This window comes from Melospiza melodia, chromosome 20 (genome assembly GCF_035770615.1).
Source record: "Melospiza melodia melodia isolate bMelMel2 chromosome 20, bMelMel2.pri, whole genome shotgun sequence".
Taxonomy (NCBI): domain Eukaryota; kingdom Metazoa; phylum Chordata; class Aves; order Passeriformes; family Passerellidae; genus Melospiza; species Melospiza melodia.
In genome coordinates this window covers 5,206,436-5,223,672 of record NC_086213.1, presented here as the reverse complement: position 1 = coordinate 5,223,672, position 17,237 = coordinate 5,206,436, and the positions used below count along the sequence as shown (strand labels likewise).

At 58.4% G+C, this 17,237-nt stretch overlaps 2 protein-coding genes across 3 annotated transcripts in view; both read left to right on the top strand.

Moving 5' to 3' along the window:
• Positions 1 to 8,574, top strand: part of SRRM4 (serine/arginine repetitive matrix 4) — a 45,230-nt gene extending 36,656 nt beyond the window's left edge. For both annotated transcript variants that reach the window (XM_063173554.1, XM_063173552.1), the window contains 4 exons: positions 565 to 771; positions 1,009 to 1,119; positions 2,149 to 2,295; positions 2,888 to 8,574. In XM_063173554.1, the coding sequence (XP_063029624.1) occupies positions 565 to 771; positions 1,009 to 1,119; positions 2,149 to 2,295; positions 2,888 to 3,128 (706 nt within the window). In that variant the 3' untranslated portion in view covers positions 3,129 to 8,574. The remainder of the gene's footprint in view (positions 1 to 564; positions 772 to 1,008; positions 1,120 to 2,148; positions 2,296 to 2,887) is intronic.
• Positions 8,575 to 10,814: 2,240 nt separating this feature from the next.
• HSPB8 (heat shock protein family B (small) member 8) lies at positions 10,815 to 14,359 on the top strand. The gene is made up of 4 exons (XM_063173234.1): positions 10,815 to 10,953; positions 11,046 to 11,703; positions 12,707 to 12,770; positions 13,599 to 14,359. The coding sequence occupies exons 2-4, from the start codon at positions 11,325 to 11,327 to the stop codon at positions 13,756 to 13,758; spliced, it is 603 nt and encodes a 200-aa protein (XP_063029304.1). The 5' UTR covers positions 10,815 to 10,953; positions 11,046 to 11,324; the 3' UTR covers positions 13,759 to 14,359.
• Positions 14,360 to 17,237: the final 2,878 nt, after the last annotated feature.

Below are 17,237 nucleotides of genomic sequence, written 5' to 3'. Positions count from 1 at the left end.
AGTGGGGTAACTCTGCCTTCACATGGGTGGAGCTGGGATTGCAGCTGGCCCTGGCTGCTGGGCTCTGACCCCAGTTCATTCCAGAGCACTTCTGGAAGAGGAGGAATTCATGCAGCTGTCCAAAGGCAACAGGACAGGCCTGCTCAGTGCCCACTCACGCTGCTCCCCAGCCAGGCTGGAGCACAGCCCTTGCCCTGCCATGCTCTGCTTTTCCCCTGCTCCAGCACTTTTGACTTCACTCCCTGCCCAGCACCAGCACTGCTCGCTGGCCCCACCAGGCTCTGCCAGCCTGACACCTCTGCTGTGCTGGGCATGGGGCACAGGAGCTGCTGCCACAGTGCTCTTCCAGACCTCTTCTCCCTGGCAGAGCCCAGAGGGTGAGCTCTTGGATTCCACCACACACACATGGGGTCCTCTGCAACAGAGCCTGGGGAGCTGAGAGGTCCTTTTCACCTCCAGTTAGGGAATGGAAGGATGGGAATATTTATTTGCTGGAGCATGCTGCTCCCCTCAGCCAGGGGGTTCAGCCACAGCTTCAAGAAGTGCCCAAATGTCTGTTCACAGAGCGTGCCTACCGTCGTGTCCGGGCTCCTCAGAGGACAAGAAGCGAACCCCGCTGCCCTCAGCGGCGCGCAGCTCCCCGCGCAGGCCCGGCTCCCGCAGCGCCTCCTGCAGCAGCGCGGGCCGCTCCTCCCCCGCCTCCAGCCGCTCCTCGCACCGCCGGGCCTCGCCCAGCTCCTCCCGAAGCAGGTCCTGCTCCTCGGCAAGGAGGTAGGGCCAGCTGGACACAGAACGGTGTCTCTGTGACCCAGGGCAGTGGCTCGCTCTTGGCAGCCAGCAGGCTCCTTGCAGGGGGAGGTGTAAGAGTGTGGGATCCACAACTGGCCATGCAGAGCTGGGCTGAGACCCTGGGGAATGGGACATCTTTACCCCCTCGTCATTTGGAGTAGTCTGGTACAGCCTCACCCTCCAGCATCTAACTCTTTTATGTTTCCTTCCTGTCTCCAGGTCTTCCTCACGTTCCCCCAGCTATTCCTCCAAATCCTGCAAAAAAAGTCCTGGGAGTAGAAGTTCGAGGTCTCGCCGGAGCCCCAGTTACTCCCGCTACAGCCGTAGCAGGTACAGCTGTCTGCTTGTGGCATCTGCTGCCCACCCATGTGGTACCTGCAGCCCCACACTTTCCCTGCCTCCATCACTGTCATGCTGCTGTGGGTGGTGGGCAGAGCCTGAGGCTCCAGCTGGGTCTGCCCACACAGCCAGCAGGCCTGTCAGACATGGATCTGATTGCAGCAGGGAAAGACACTCTGCTTTTGAGAGTCACAGCTCTCACCAAGAGTTGTCAGGCTCATGGAAGGGCCCCTGCTGTGAGGGCAGATGTCAGATACCCTGAGGCTGGTGCTCACAGCCTTGCAGAGAGAAACACAGTCCAGGCACCTCTACTCCCTCCACACACCATAGGAAACAGCCTCCCAGTTCAACCCTAGAGATGCCTTCGGCAGGTGTTCCTGGTAGCACCTGTGCTGCTGTGAACATTTTGCAGCCTCAAGATCGTACATTGCCAGGGTCGATTCTTGCAGGCTTTGACAATCCCCGTGCTGGTGAGGAGAACACTTGCAGCATGCAGGGATCAGGCAGGCCCTTGACCTGTAGTATGTTGCTTTGCAGATGGCACTGAGCAGGGTGTATGAAATCAGCCACGCTGCACAGAAGGGCCTGTGCTGACGTGTATGGGAATTTAACAAAAGAGAAAACCATAGCAACACCGGCACTCCTTCTGGCGAGGCTTACAGAGCCCTGCAGGGCTACCAGGCCCTCAGCTCACGTGGGGCCTGCTGGCAGGGCTGCTCCTGCCAGCTCCAGCAAGAGCTAAATACACACTGCACCCACTGACACAGGGCCCTCCCTGGAAGCCATCTTGGCTTGGCAGTGCAAAGCCACTGGAAGACACTGCTGGATGCCATTAGTGTTATCCAGTCTCTTTGTCCAGCTGTGTGAGCACTCAGAGGTGACACCACCACAGCACTTAGAGTTGTCCCTTTGGGAGCTGAGTGTCCTCTGCCCATCTGTGCCTCCATAGGTCGTTGTCTGTTCATCCCTGACCCCCCCCCCAAGCCCCTGCAGTGACAATCCCCTGCTGTGGCTCCGCAGGGACCGCGAGCGGGAGCACAAGTACAGCTCCAGCGAGAAGGAGTCGCACCGGGAGCGGCAGCGGCAGCGGCGGCGCCGCTCCTACTCCCCCCTGAGGAAACGCCGGAGAGACTCTCCCAGCCACCTGGAAGCCCGGCGCATCACAAGGCAAGGGGATGCTGTCCCGTCCTGCGGAGACAGGCTCAGCTGGCACTCCCCGGGGGGTGAGGGCTGTCCTTGGGTCCCCGCCCTTGCCAGAGGAGGTTTCTCCAGGAGACCGGGTTCCCTGAGCCTGATCAGCAGGCCCTTCCACCCCTCCTCTAGAGCTTGGGCATTTCCAGCTGGAGGCAGAGGGAGGATGGAGAGGGTCTCAATTTACAATAGCTGAAGGGAAAAAAGAAGATTAAGTAAGACTAAGAGCAGGGACTCAGGTGCCAAGAGCATTCCCTCACAGGTTTTTATTTCACCCTGCCCTGTGGTAGGTGTCCCACAATGGAAAGAGTCAACTATTGACTCTACCCTTCATGCAGAGGGCTCTTTGGGACAACATCAAGTAGACTGAGTGGCTGGGATTTCCCCAGGGCTGTGGGGGTGGGTGGTTTGAATCCCGAAGCCCGTCAGCTACCTGATCTCTTTTTCCTTTTAAACAAACACAATCACATTTTTGGGAGTATTGCCCAGAGCGAACAGTGCTTTTTGGAGATTTGGCAGTAAGTGTGTCCTTGTGCTGCTGGTAACCCGCATCTCTGTGTCCCCACAGTGCCCGCAAACGCCCCATCCCCTACTACCGTCCCAGCCCCTCCTCGTCCAGCAGCGCCGGCAGCTATTCCTCCTGGTACAGCAGCTTCAGCCGCTCCCCGAGCCGCAGCCGCAGCTACTCCAGCTACCGGACGAGCCGCAGCCGAAGCTGGAGCAGCAGCCGGAGCTCGGGCCCCAGGAGCAGCCGCAGCAGGAGCAGGAGCTATGACTCAGGAGCCAGCTCCGACAGCCTGCGTCGTTAGGGAGTGCCACTGCTGGCTGACACCGGGTGCCGGCGTCACCGCCGCATTCCTGGCATTCTCCGCTTCCTTCCCACCTACCTGGCCATCGATAGCAATCATCCCCGATACTGACGCGGTGGCACTGCCGGGTCCCCCTTCCCCGGCTGGGAGTGAGAGCCCTGGAGCGCCTGGTGCAGCCCCTCCTCCCCGGCGGAGCGGGTGGCTCCGTCCCAGCTCCCCAGGCCAGGCTGGAAGAAGGGTCGGTGCTTTAGAGAGGGTCTGTCAGCTCAGACCTGCTCCATCCTCCCCGATGCTCCCATCTCCCCATTGCTACTGCTCTCCAGAGCACTACCAGCGGTCCAAAGGAAAGAACTCTGCTCCTTGCTCTTCTGACAAACCAGGAACCAACAAATTAACTTCTGCTGGAGAGACAGACCCAGTTGGGGAGGAGTTTGCTGGAAAACTTCGGTGATGGGTGGGGGGATGGCTGTCCCCACCAAGGCAAATACCAGGTCCTTTGGGTCTCTCCTCCAGAGCTGCTGCCCACTCTGCAGAGAAAATATTTATTTTTTGCCAGTCAGCCAGTCCCTGCTATAAATAGAAGGCTAGAAATCCCTCCCAATGTACTTCCTGGGGGGAAAAAAAAGGCCTGTTTGCTCTTTCTCCTGCCCTTTCCTACCAGGCAGCAGCACCTTTTGCAGGGTTGTTTTATCCCCCCAGCACTGAATTGCTTGCAAACCACCTGCTGAGGTCTGAAGCAGGCCTGGGGCTGGTGGGGTACAAGGCAGAGAGGAGGCGGTGCCGTGCTGTGCTCCAAGGGCCAGGCCATGCAGGGGAGACAGGGCTGTGGGCTTCCCCTCTTGGAGGAGCCTCAGACAGGTTGGGTTGAGGTTCTTCTTCAGGGAGCATTGCCCTTGGAGTGCATTGCTGGTGGGACCAGAGGGAGGTGCAGAGATGGCAGTTGTGGGGTGCAGTCAGAACACACAGGGTTAAAAGGGCATTGCAAGAGCCAGGGGACCCCCATTCCCCTTCCTCAAAACACACAGCAGGATTCCAGGCAATCCTGGAATTCCTCCTTGAGCCCCTCTGGCTGTCCCGTGGCAGCATCAGCAGCACAGCTGCAAGGCCGGTGCCAGGCTGCAGCAGGATGCACTGGTGCCCCAGTTTGTTACTGGGAGGCTGGAGCAGTGCAGGGGGACAGGAAGGGCCCCCACTAATTGCCTGTTTTGCCAGGGAGCCACAGGCTGCCCTGGGCCCTGGGGTTTTGTCTCCGTGCCAGCCCAGCTGCCTGCGCAATTACTGTGTTTTGCCGGGTAACAAAGGCTTCTCCCAGCACAGGCTGAGCTGGTGCCGAGGAGTTTATTTCTCTTACAACACCTGGGTGCTTAGAGACGCTAATTTGGGCTTAAGACTTCCCTCCCTCCCTTTTTCCATCCCCTCCCCTTCCATCCTGCATGGTTATTAACGAGTTTGGGCTTAATGAGTCAAGGAGGTGTGTGTTGTTTAAGTGTTAGAGAAAAGGGCTGAGTGCAGCCACCATCTGCAGGAGGAGAGGGGCTAGAGAGGAATGCAACCCACCCCCCATCTACAGAATTACCTACAGGCCCCTGGCAGCTGGAAAAGGGACAAAGCAGCAAGGGGAGGAAGGCTGAGTGCCATGAGCTGCTGTGGTGGAACTGGATGATTGCCTCAGCAAGCCTATAAATCTGTTATCTGTTGGAAAGTACAGCAGCACAGGCAGGGATTCCATCTGGGTGGTACAGGAGGAAGTTTTATGTCAGGGACTCTTTCCCAGGATCTTTCCTGATGCTGGCTCCCCTTGTCCTGTGCCTTCAGTGGCCAAAGCTCCCCCTTTTCCCAGACCTTCATCCCTCACCCTGCTTGCTGCAGGCAATGTGAGGATGAGGGGGCTGAGGCAGAGAGCTGGGCACTGGTATGGTTGGTGGCTTAGTGGGGATGGGTCCAACCTCTGGAAAGGCCCTTTCTAGGATACAGAGAGAAGTGCTCCTGGCAGGGCTGAGCAAATGCTCCAGGGATCAAAGACAGGATGCCACTGCCCTCCCTCCTGTGCTGGCCCCAGCAGCGGCCCCTTGGCCACCCTCTGCAGCAAACTCCCTCTCAAAAGGGCTGAAAACCTCATGCTTCTTCCCCAAAGAGTCTCTCCCAGTCTGATGCTGAAATGCCCCATCCTTCTGCTGCCTGGGAAGATCCAAAGGCAGTGATGGGATCCCAGACCTCCCCAGCTCTCCCAGTGTTTCAGGAGCACCCCCTGCCCCTTGGCACCCCGTAATGCACACACGGAGCTGCAGCAGGAAGCAGCGAGCCCGGAGATCCAAAACCACGGAAGGAGAGGAAAGAAGAGGGGCTTTGTGCAACTGGTGTAAATACCAAACTCACACTGACTGGAATCCTCGTGGCTGGGGACAGATGATGGAAGCACCACGGCAGGGTTGGCAGCACCCACCCCGTGTGGGTCAGGAGATGACCCCAGGGGTTGTGTGGGGCAGCTCCTGCACTCATCCAGCTGATCCCTCCATCAAGGACTGCCTCTGCCTGTACAGTCCGTGGCAGCTGAACGCTCCTGGGGTTTTCCCAAGCAGACTTGCATTGGAGTAAACCTCTCTAAATTATTTATTTATTTATTTATTTAATATTATTATTATTCTATTTTTAATTGTATGTCAGAACGGACCAGTATTTATTTATTCTGATTTTTTTTTCCTAACGTTAAGTTATTTTTGGATCTGTTTGTTTGTTCAAATGTATCCATGCCGCCGGTCTCGTGTAAAGGTTTACAGCTGTGGCCCCTCTCAGTGAGGTGGCCGGAGGAGTGACAGTCACTCCTGCTGCCACCGTGTCCCTGTGCGCTCTCACGGGACACACGAAGGGGCGCAGGGCAGATCTGCGCGCTTTCACCTTGGAATCTCGGGTTTCTCATTAGATTCGTGCAGGAATGCGATGGGTGTGAGCGCAGAATCGGGTCTGGGACGCGTCGGAGGTGACAGCGAGGGTCTGCCTGGCGGTGCCACCAGCGGCCGGGAGCCAGCTGGCCCCGCGCTGTTTGCCTTGGCTGTGCCGGCAGCGCTCAGCCCGAAACCCGCCCGCTCCCGCAGCCACCGCCGCGGATGCCAGGACTGCCCTGCCGCGTTCATCCCTGCGCGCTGACCCACCCATGGGAAAACAAAGGAGACGAGACTGTGAGAAAGCGATCCCCGCGGAAGGTCCTTGCAAAATCCAGCCTCTGGTGACGGATCTGATCAAGGCTCTGTGTGTATGTGTGTGTGTGCACATGTGCATATACATGTGAGTTTCCCTCGGTGTTATTTATTTTTTAACTTATTTAATATTTTTAGTACAAGCTTTAGTACACCCTTCCTGTTAGTGGACAGATGGGGTTTCTGTGGGTTTGTGTGAAGCTGTGAGTTTTTCTGTCTCTGTGCCTTTTGCCAGTGCTTTTTAAATTTTTTTTTAAGTTATTTCTCTCATTCACTGTTTTTATGGATTTTTGCTCTGCATCCAACATCTGAGATTGCTGCAGGTGCTGTCTGCAAAGGGCAGGTTCACCTGGAGGAAAAGCAGCTGGGTCACTTTGGTGTTGGTGAATTGCTGTTGTGGTCAGGCACACAAGGGGTGTTCAGGGCTGGCCACAACATCAGGATAATATCTGGGCTGGTTTTTGGGAGTCTCACACTTAAAGGCTCTTTCCCAGCCATGATTTTGAATCATCCCACAAGCACCCCTGCTGCCTTTCCCTGGCAGAGCCCATGTCACAGCACTCACTCCCAAATGTCCCTTTGACCCTGGAGCCATCAACTCTCCCCATTCACTGGACCTGCCTTGGCTCTGGGTTTGTCCCCCCTGTCCCAACCCCATGCTCCAGAAAATCCAACACCATTTCTGCAGGTTTGCTGGGAAGCAAAGACAAGGGATGTTTCAAATCACTGTTCTTCTGTTCTTTCTTCATTGGTTGCAGCACTCGGCTGAGCTTTGCTTTATGTTAACTGCAATTTTCTCAATGTTTTTGTTGTTTTGGGGACTGAATTTGTACCAAACTTGTCTGCAACAGCCAATCACTGTTATTTTGCTATGCATTGTACATATATTGAACAGGCTGAGGGGACTTGGCCTCTATTTAATATTTATTTCTTCTATTTATTGAGCATTACTTTAAAAAAGCTATTTGGGTGATGCTGTTGGGTCCATGAAGGCAGGAGCCTTTGAAGTGGTGCCAGATATGTTGGAGAGAGGAAGGTAAATTTGGTTCATTTGGACCTCACCATCAGTACTTAGAGAGGAACCTCATTGTGATGGAGATGGGCAAGGCAGGGGAAAACTCTCCATTTCCTTGAAGCAGCTTCTGTTGACAAATCAGATCCCCCTGGAAATCAGTGGGGACTTCAGAGGTGACAGCCAGCTCTGGTGGAGGAATAACCCTGCTCCTCTTCCTCTGCCATGTGGCACAGGGCTGCCATCACCAAAAATCCCTGGAGTTCTCTGATCTCCCACTGCTGGTCCCCTCTTCCCTCTGGAGGTTGGGGACACTTGTCACCCTTTGGATCAGTGATGAGGAAGGGAATAGGATGGAAGTGACTGGCCGTGGTCTCCACCAGGAAGGAAGGATGCCCACCCTGCCCCATCCTGAGACCCTCGTGCTGTGCCCTGCTTTGCCCCCTTCCCCAGGCTTTTCCCTGATGTGAGCTCAGTAGCTAGCAGGGCTGGGAGGCCTCCCCTGCTGTGTCCAACTTGCTGCAGGCATCCTCCCCCAGCTTTGAGAAGAGCTAAAATGAGATGTGCTGAAAGTCCCACCCTGCCCCAGCATCGCTCCACCAAGGCTGCAGCCACTGCTCTGCTCACTCAGGGAGGTGTTTGTGCTCCTGGGGCAGAGCTGCCTGTGCTGCTGAGTGTGGACACAGCTCCAGTGCCAGCCAGTGAGTGCCAGTGCTGGGCTGCTGGTGCCCAGCCTCGGGCTCCTGGGGTATTTGAGAAAGGGGTAGGTTCAGGTGCCTAAAGGAAGACTTTGCCCTTTAGTGTCCAGTGGGGTTTTATTACCTCTTCACCAGAGAATAAATCATTCTCATTGCTTTGCTGCAACCTGGCAGTTTACACATGACTGGGAGGGTCTCCAAAGCAACAGTGTCATGGTCAAGCACCCCAACTTTTGGGCTATTGCCCAGAGAACAACACCCTCACCAACCCAGGGCAGCTCTCCACCTTTGAAACTCGGGGAATGAGCAGAAGATGTAGAACAAAAGCCCAGATGTGAGAAAAGCCAGGAGGGAAATGGTGCCTCTGTTCTCTGCCTGTTGGTTGATTCCACCCCCACCGACACCGGCACATCTGTTTGTTTGAGTTCGCTGTAAAGCTCCCCTTGCTCTCCATCCACTTGTGTTCTGTATCCTTTAGTCTTCCTGGGTGTTTGAGTTGTTAGCCTGGTTAGAAAAAGGTTCCAATAAAGGTTTGGACAGTATTTCCTTTGCATCATGTTCCTTTTGCATACAAGTGCGTGCGGTGGGATATTTCGGGTTGTTTCAGCTGCTCTGCAGGGAAGGGCATGTGCTTCCACTCCCAGCTGCTGAGGACTGGCTCCTCAGGGCACTGGCTGAAGCAAAAAAAAAGTTGTGGGCTAGTATTTCTGGCAGCTCTGCTTTCCTGCTGGGCCAGGCTCCTGCTGCCCTTTGCCAGGCCCTTGGATCCCCCCACCCTGTTCAGGCACCGGGAGCCCAAGGCAGAAATGTGCCCATCTGTCCCTGGAGGTCACACTGGGCTCACCAGTGCTCTCCTCAGGGCTGTGCCCTTCCCTTCCTGCACAGAGTTCCCATGCCACAGGCTCCTGCCATTGGCACCTTCTGGGCAGCTGCCAGGGGCAGTGGGGATTCTCCAGCACCCTGAAGTCCCCCAGGGGAGCAGCAGCACTGGGCCATGTCCCCATGTCCCCATGTCCCCATGCTCCTCAACAGGGCTCAAATGGGCACCCAGGAAAGGTCTGGGCAGGGCACAGGTGGGCAGCATCCCCAGGTGTGTGTCAACCCAGAGGAGAAGGGGGGCTGCAAGGGCACTCCAGGCTTCCCAGAGCTGATGTGGGGTGGCTCGGGGTGGGAGGCAGCCGGGAGGATTGGAATGACAACAGGAGCTAAATTGGGATGGCCCAGAGAGGGTGAGAGCAGGCGGGAGGAGGGGACGTGTGACTAATGGGGATGAACAAGGCGACAGAAAGAATTCCTGGCCGGGGAGGGAGGATGGCCTGGAGCTATGTGGGCAATGTGGGATGGGGGATGTTGTGAGGCTCCTGGAAACACGGCAGGATCGTGGGACTGCCTGAAACCTCCTCGGGGCTTGTCCCTCTCACCCCGTGCGCTGCTGTTTGCCCAAGGGGGTGGCAGGGCTGGGTGCTGGGGCGATCCTGCTCCCCAGCCAAGCTGTGCCCAGCTGAGCTCATGCTGTGTGTCAGTGACCGCCAGGACTGCCCCTGTACTGTCACCCACGGGCACCAGGAGTCCCCAGGCAGGCAGAGGCAGCCGAGCAGGACAAGGGAATGGACGGGGATGCTCAGTCCCTCCAGCAGCAGCTGCCTCCCCACACCAGGAGTACTCAGCTGGCACCTCCAGGCATCCCTCCGGACCCCAGGGAGACCCCTGTGTGTCCCCATGCTCGGGGGGCGGCCCTGCCCTAGCCAAGGAGAGGCAGCTCCCCGTCCCCAGCGTGATTAATGCCACGGAGCCACCAGGGGCTCCATCCCTGAGCGGCCTGTGCTGCATTAAAGCTGCAATTACTTCCACAGAGTCCATTAGAAAAATTGCAGATGCTGGAGAGAAGGAGCAGGATGCAGTGCCAGGATGCGGCATGAGGAAGTGCCAACGTCACCCTCATCGATCACATCCCATCCTCCAGCGCTACCCACCGGAGCCGTGCCCGGACCGCCTCCATGGGGACCCCATCCGTGCCAGCCGTTCCCCGCCCGTGGCCGGGCTCGGGCCGTGTCCCCGGTGATGCTGGCTCGGAGCTGCCCCTCCAGCGCTGCTGCCGCGCCCCTTCCCACAGCTCGCAGCTCGCAGCCCGCTCCCGCCGCTGCCCTGTAATTACGGGCCCGGCCGCGGCTGTGATTAGCGCCTCGCCCTGCCCGCACCGCGATTGCGGCAGGGCCGGGGCATGCGGCGGGGCCAGGAGGAGGATGAGGAGGATGAGGATGAGATGAGGATGGTGCTGAGCAGCGCTGCTGCTGCCCAGGGTCCATCTCCTTCCTGCAGTCAGGGGATGCTTCTCCGGGCCCAGCTGGTGAAGATGGCCAGAGAGGCATCCCGGAGAGGCTCACCCTGTGCCCCTGCCCCAAACACTGCCCACACACCCCCGTGGGGTGCCACTGCCGGGGGTGCCAGCAGTGGGTGACCCATTTCCCGGCACGGCGGTGCCCTGGGGACACGCGGCTGTACAGTGAGGGGAGCAGCTCGCTCAGCCCCACCGCGGTATTTTTAACAGGTGACAGCGGGGTGAAAGCAGCCAGCCCCGGCTGAGCTTGGGGGCTATTTTGGGCGGGCAGAGCAGCGGGAGGGGGCGGCAGGGACTGGGGCAGCTGCCGAAGCGCCGCGGCCCCGTGGCAGCCGGGATCCTCAGCAGAGGTCAGCTGCCACTGCCCAAATTCTCCTCGGCTGTTTCATCCTCTCCAAAATACTCGGCTGACAGGGCAGGACTTGCAAAACACACACCCCCCTCCTCCGAAATCCATATAAATAGTACTCGCCCAACGGCTGGAAGGTTAGAGAAGTTTCTGGGCTCCAGGCTCAGGCATTTATTGCAGCTCTCACCCAGGAGCAGCAGGGAAAGTTGCACATAAAGTGCTGGAGAGTGAGAAGTGAGAGAGAAGCTTTTTAATCTCAGGATATTTGGGTTTATTATTTTTTTTTTCCTCTCTCCTGACAAGAAGTTTTATTTTCCTCTCCCCAGTCCTGGGATCGCAGCCAGACAGGAAGCGTTTTCTCGCGGCCAGAGAGCTCCCTCCGTCCTTCCTGCGCTCCTCCGGCTCCCGGTGATTCAGCCCGAATTGATTTTCTCCTCGTCCTTCACCTGGTGCCGGGCAGGAGGCACCGTCCCCGCGCACCCGCGTCCCACCCGGCGTGGATGCGCCTCCTCCGGGACAGGCTCCCGGGGGAAGTTTGCAGCCAGGAGCAGCCGCACAGAGGCTGAGAGCCGCGGGGACGCGCTCAGACCCCTCGGAAGGCAGCCATGGCCGACAGCCAGCTGCCCTTCTCCTGCCACTACCCCGGCAGGCGCAGCCTCCGCGACCCTTTCCGGGAGCCCGGCCTGACCTCGCGCCTGCTGGACGATGACTTCGGCTTGTCGCCCTTCCCCGGGGACCTGACGGCGGACTGGCCCGACTGGGCTCGGCCCCGGCTCACCACCACCTGGCCGGGCCCGCTGCGCGCCGGGCTGGGCCGCACGCCCCCCATGGCCCCCGCGTACGGCGCCCACTTCGGGGGGTACCCCGAGAGCCGCAGCCCCGCGCCCTTCCCCCGCGAGCCCTGGAAGGTGTGTGTCAACGTGCACAGCTTCAAACCCGAGGAGCTCACCGTCAAAACCAAGGATGGCTACGTCGAGGTGTCAGGTGAGAGCCAGGGCGGCGGGGAGGTGGCACTGCCAGCTCAAGGGATTGTTGCAAAGTGCCAAAATCGTTTGGGAGCAGGGGAGGGCTGCAGCAGGGCTTTGGGGCATCTCCAGAGGCAGTTTGGGTGTCACGGGGGGGATCTGGCTCACAAGCCGTGGTGGTTTGCTGCCAAAATGAGGAAGGACACGCGTCCTTTGGGGTAGATCTCCCTGCTTTGTGCCCTGGCTGGCAGCACCCGGAGCCAGCAGCCAAGAGGGGCCCCAGCTCTGCTCGGTTAATTATAGCCAGGGTGAGGTCGGCACGGAGGGAGATTCCCTTTAAAGGGGCCGAGGGAGAGGCTGGGAGGAAAGGAGCAGCTGCTCGCAGCCCCCAGCCCAGCCTGGCTGGGTCAGCCACAAACACATCCCTGAAATGTAAATTAATGCCGGGAACAGTGGGTGGGGGGTCCAGCACTTCTGGGGTGCCCACGACTGCCCTCAGTGTCCCATCAGCCTGGCAGTGACATTCCCATTGTCCCTGGGTCCTCCGGGCTGGGATCACCCGGGAGGGCTGGGGGCTGCCACCTAACACAGCTCTGAGTGTTTGTTTGGAGCTCACTGCAGCACAGGGGGACAGCCACAGCTCGGGGGGTCCAGGCAGCCTCTGGCTGATGCTCCAGGTACAGGAACACCCAACTTGACAGAGGGGTGGGAAAGAGCCCATCCTTGGGGGCGAGGCCAAGGGGGATGCTGCCACCAACAATGGTTTTATTATTTGTTTATTTTCTTAAGCCCCAGTTCTTGGCAGCCTGTGAGACCCCAGTTTTCCACTGGAAATGTGGCTGTGCTGTGTCTAGCATCTCCTTCCCCACATGGAGAGGCTTCCTGAGCCCTCCCCAGAGAAAGAGTTTGCACTGGGACAGGGAAACAGCTGCTCGGAAAACTCTCCTGTTGGGTTTAGTTGTTGTTGTTTGTTGGGGAAAAAATAATAAGGTGCTGATGTGGGGTGTTGGCCTTCCCTGCAGGCAAACACGAGGAGCAGCAGGTGGAAGGAGGGATCGTCTCCAAGAACTTCACCAAGAAAATCCAGTAGGTACCGGCTGGTCCGGCCGAGCTCTGCCAGTCCCCGTGCCCCAGCTCACACACGCAGGGACTGTTCCATCCCAAAATCTGCTCCTCTGCAGCACCTGCCTGGCCTCCCCGGGCCACGGGGTGATTTCCCAAGGGAAAGAGAGGAGGAGGAGGCCTTTTCTGAGGCTGTGTCAGTGTTCTCCATGCCCGGGGGTGCGGACAGGAGGGGAGCGGGGAGGAGGCGAGCCCGGGAGCAGCGGGCACGGCGGGCGGGCTCCATGCCGGCGCATCCCCGCATCCCCATGATGTCAGAGCGATCGCTATCGCCGTGCCTCACCCGCGGCTCGCTTTGGCAGCAGCACCGCGAAGGCGAGCCCCGACCCACGCGGGGGGCAGGTCCCACCCGCGGGGCTCGCACGGGGTGAACAGCGAAAAGCATCGGAGCCCAGGGCATGGGAAGGGTTTCCTCGGCTGGCAGCGGCTCCGCTTTGCTTTTCCAGCCTGGAGGAGCGCTGTGCGTCCCGAGCTCCCGCGGGGAGGCTGGGGCTCGCTGCTGCCGGGCGCTCGGGCTCCTTTTACGGGCAAGGCTGGCCGGGATTTTCTCCTGCCCCGCGCGGCGCTGACATCCCGTCAAACACATCTGCCGGGAGATTAAACAGAGCTCCCGCGGGGCCAGGAGCCCGCTCCAAATACCCCCCGCACATTCCCAGGCGCTCCAGCTTTGCCGGGGCGCCGGGGCTGCTGCCACCCCCTTAGAACACCCTTGCCACCCCCTGGGCTCCAAGGGTCGGGATGCGCCGGGAACGCAGCGTCCTAACCCATCCCGTCTCCCCTGCCCCCCTGCAGGCTGCCCTACGAGGTGGATCCCATCACGGTGTTCGCCTCCTTGTCCCCGGAGGGGCTGCTGATCATCGAGGCGCCCCAGATCCCCCCCTACCAGCAGTACGGCGAGGGCAGCGGCGGCAGCGAGATCCCCGTCGAGAGCCAGGAGGCCACCTGCACCTGAGCCGGCACCCCCGGCACCCCCGTCCCTTCGTCCCCTTCCCCTTCCCCCGGTCCCTGCGGCATCCTGACAGCCTCGGGCAAGGGTGACGGGTGCCGCTGGCTCGCAGGGATGATGGCAGCACCCGCCACCCCCGCCGAGAGCCGGGGCACGCACCGGGTGCCAGCCCACCGCCCCCGAGGGCTTCTGGCGCCCTGAGTGCCGCCAGAGATGTTGTGCCCACGGGGCCAAGCAGAAAGGATGCTCCTCCTTATGGTTATTGTTTGTTCCGAGTCGCTCGGATGGGATATTTATAATACAATAGCAAAAAAAGGGCCTGTTTTTTTGTTTTTTTGTTTTTTTTTTTTTTTTTCTTTAAAATTGACATGGAAACCTGTAGCTCTGTGTCTTTTCTCCTCCATGAGTTGGTGTTTTTTTTTTTTTTTTAAACTACATCTCTGGAAGGACACGCGTCTGGCGGCGTGGCCTCCATCCTGAGAAACGGTCTGCGTGCTTTGAACGTTGGTTTGGGGTTTTGGTGTTGGTTTTTTTTTTCCTTATTTCCAAAGAGAATTTGTGCTTTTACTTGTCAGACCTGAGGAATAAAACCCAGTTGATGTTCTTAGCCTCTGCTTGTCTCAGCTGAGCCGGTGGGGCTGTGGGAGGGTGGTGGGGACAAGGGGAATGTCACTGTGTGCCACCTTCCAGCTTGGCACAGGTTATCCCCATGAAGGCCAGGACAAGAGAGATATGTGGGATGCCTGTACCAACGAGGGCCTGGCAAGGACCATGGGCTCATCGTGGCTTGGGGATGCTAAACCAGGCTGTGAGTTGGGAAAGTTGGGTTTGCCCCATCCCCACATCCATCCCACCATGCCAGCTTCCCACCTGCACAGAAAGCACTTCCCAAATGGTGTCTGCTGGGCTCTGGGCACAGCCCTAAAATCATTCCTAAAACCATTCCTGGGGCAAAGCCCCATTTGGTCACCCACTGCAGTGCCTGGCTTAGCAAAGCCCAGCTGCTGATGGGAGGCAGGAAATTTTCCATCAATCTCTGCAGCACCTGGGCCAGGCACCCAGTTTTCCATGTCAGCAGGACCTCAGAGTTAAAAATACAGCCTCACATGTTTGCTGTGGCTCCTCTGGGAGGTGGTTACCAACAACACCCACCACGTGCTGCAAGCCCTGGCCCAGCACCTCGTGCCACCAAGGCACCCACGGGCCAGGTCGAGCAGGGGAACCTGGGCACTCTCACCCAGCTGTGCAGAATGTATTTAACACCCAGCAGCTGCTCCAGAGCTGGGACCCCCTGATGGTGCAGAGCAGAGCCAGCCCCAAGCTCAGCCTCTGTGGCTCTGCCAGCCAGGGCTGTGAGCACAGCAATTTTTATGAATAAAATATAATCCCTGAAATGCGATACCCACAGCGGCATGGAACGCCAAAAAGTCATGAGTCACTGCTCCAGCCCTGTGTCCTTGTGCCACTTGGAGCTGTCAGGCCCTGTGGGTGACACCTCCTCTCCAGCACAAATTGTCCTTCCTCTTCCTCACCCCTTCAGAGAGTTATTTTTATCAGGCTTTTGACAAAATATCCCCAGGCCCAACCTCGGTGTTTTCCCCTTTCCCAGAAGGACCCCAGGGGTTCCTGGGGACACGCTCAGGCCCAGCACTGGGCTGGCGGTCCCTGCGCCCATATCCTGGCCCTGCACCCCTGTCTGGAGGTCCCTGCGCCCATATCCTGGCCCTGCACTCTGTCTGGAGGTCCCTGCACCCATATCCTGGCCCTGCACCCTGTCTGGAGGTCCCTGCACCCATATCCTGGCCCTGCACCCATATCCTGGCCCTGCACCCATATCCTGGCCCTGCACCCCTGTCTGGAGGTCCCTGCGCCCATATCCAGGCCCTGCACCCTGTCTGGAGGTCCCTGCGCCCATATCCTGGCCCTGCACCCATATCCTGGCCCTGCACCCTGTCTGGAGGTCCCTGCACCCATATCCTGGCCCTGCACCCTGTCTGGAGGTCCCTGCACCCATATCCTGGCCCTGCACCCTGTCTGGAGGTCCCTGCACCCATATCCAGGCCCTGCACCCTGTCTGGAGGTCCCTGCACCCATATCCTGGCCCTGCACCCTGTCTGGAGGTCCCTGCACCCATATCCTGGCCCTGCACCCTGTCTGGAGGTCCCTGCACCCATATCCTGGCCCTGCACCCTGTCTGGAGGTCCCTGCACCCATATCCTGGCCCTGCACCCCTGTCTGGCACAGGATGGTTCCCTGAGCAGGGCTGCAGGTGCAGGGGACCAGCTGTGACTCCACAGGGAGCTGCCAGGGGGGAATGAGCCACAGCTGAGCCACTCTCCCATCCCAGGGTATTTGGGGAGGGCCCCAGGCTGATGCAACACCAGTGTTGGGACAAAGGGAGCCCTGGGCTCAGCTCTGGGGCTGCTGCACTCACTCAACAGCTCCTGCTTCTTGTTCCTGCTGATCCCGCACTTTGGGGGTGAGTTTTGTTTTTCTTTAATAGCTTTTTGCTTTATTTGGTTCTGCTTTCTGATGAATTCCTTAATAGAGTCTTATAAAAGCTGTTGTCAGCTGCATTAGCAATAATTTCCTAATGGCTGGGGTTGGCATTGGCAATTAGCACTAAGGACCTCTTCCCTGGGCAGCGTGCTCGGGCCTGTGCAAACAGCAGCTTCCCGAGCTCCTGGATGGTCTGGAGTATCACATCCTAATGAAATAATTGTAACTGCAGATCCTGAGGCTCTTTTCAAGTATGATCTGATTACCCCTGCGAAGGAGGTTTTAAACAAGTAATCCCCGGTGGCATTTCTGCAAATGCAAAAATTGGTTTGGAAACACTGGGGCAAAATGCAAAAATTGGTTTGGAAACACCGGGGCACTCCTGCAGCAGCGTCTCCCCTGTGTCTGAGGAGAGGGGTAGGATCTGTGCCTTTCTGGGGCTCCAGGGGAGCAGAGCTGGGGCTGTGGGCGCTGGGAGCAGTGTGCTCACCCTCCCTCGTGTGTGAGGTGTGGGTTTGGAGCCTCCAGCCCCACAGCACTGAGCAGTGGAGGCCTCTGTGCAGTGATATCACATCTGTGGGTTTGGGGCAGCTCCAGCCCATCAGGTGTGTCAGAACACATCGTGGCTCAGAACAGCTCTAAGGGACAGCCTGTGACTGAGGGCATCCCATGGGTGGGTCTGACCCTGGGGCTGCCTGAGGGGGATGAGATCCTGATTCTGCATTTTGGGACCTCTCTCACTCAAGGCAGGAAGGGCAGGGCTGTGATTATCAGCAATTCACACTGCATGGGGCAGCCCAGCCACAGCAGCACCTCCCTGCCAGCCCTGTCCCTCATTCCAGGGGGACAGTGCTCCCTTTTTAGACTCCCCAATATCCACATCATCCAAATGGTTTTCACTGCTGAAGGAGACAGAGGAGCCATCCTAATGTGGCCTTTCCCAGGCTGCTCTTGGAACAGCACCAATGCTGCCAACACAGCATCCT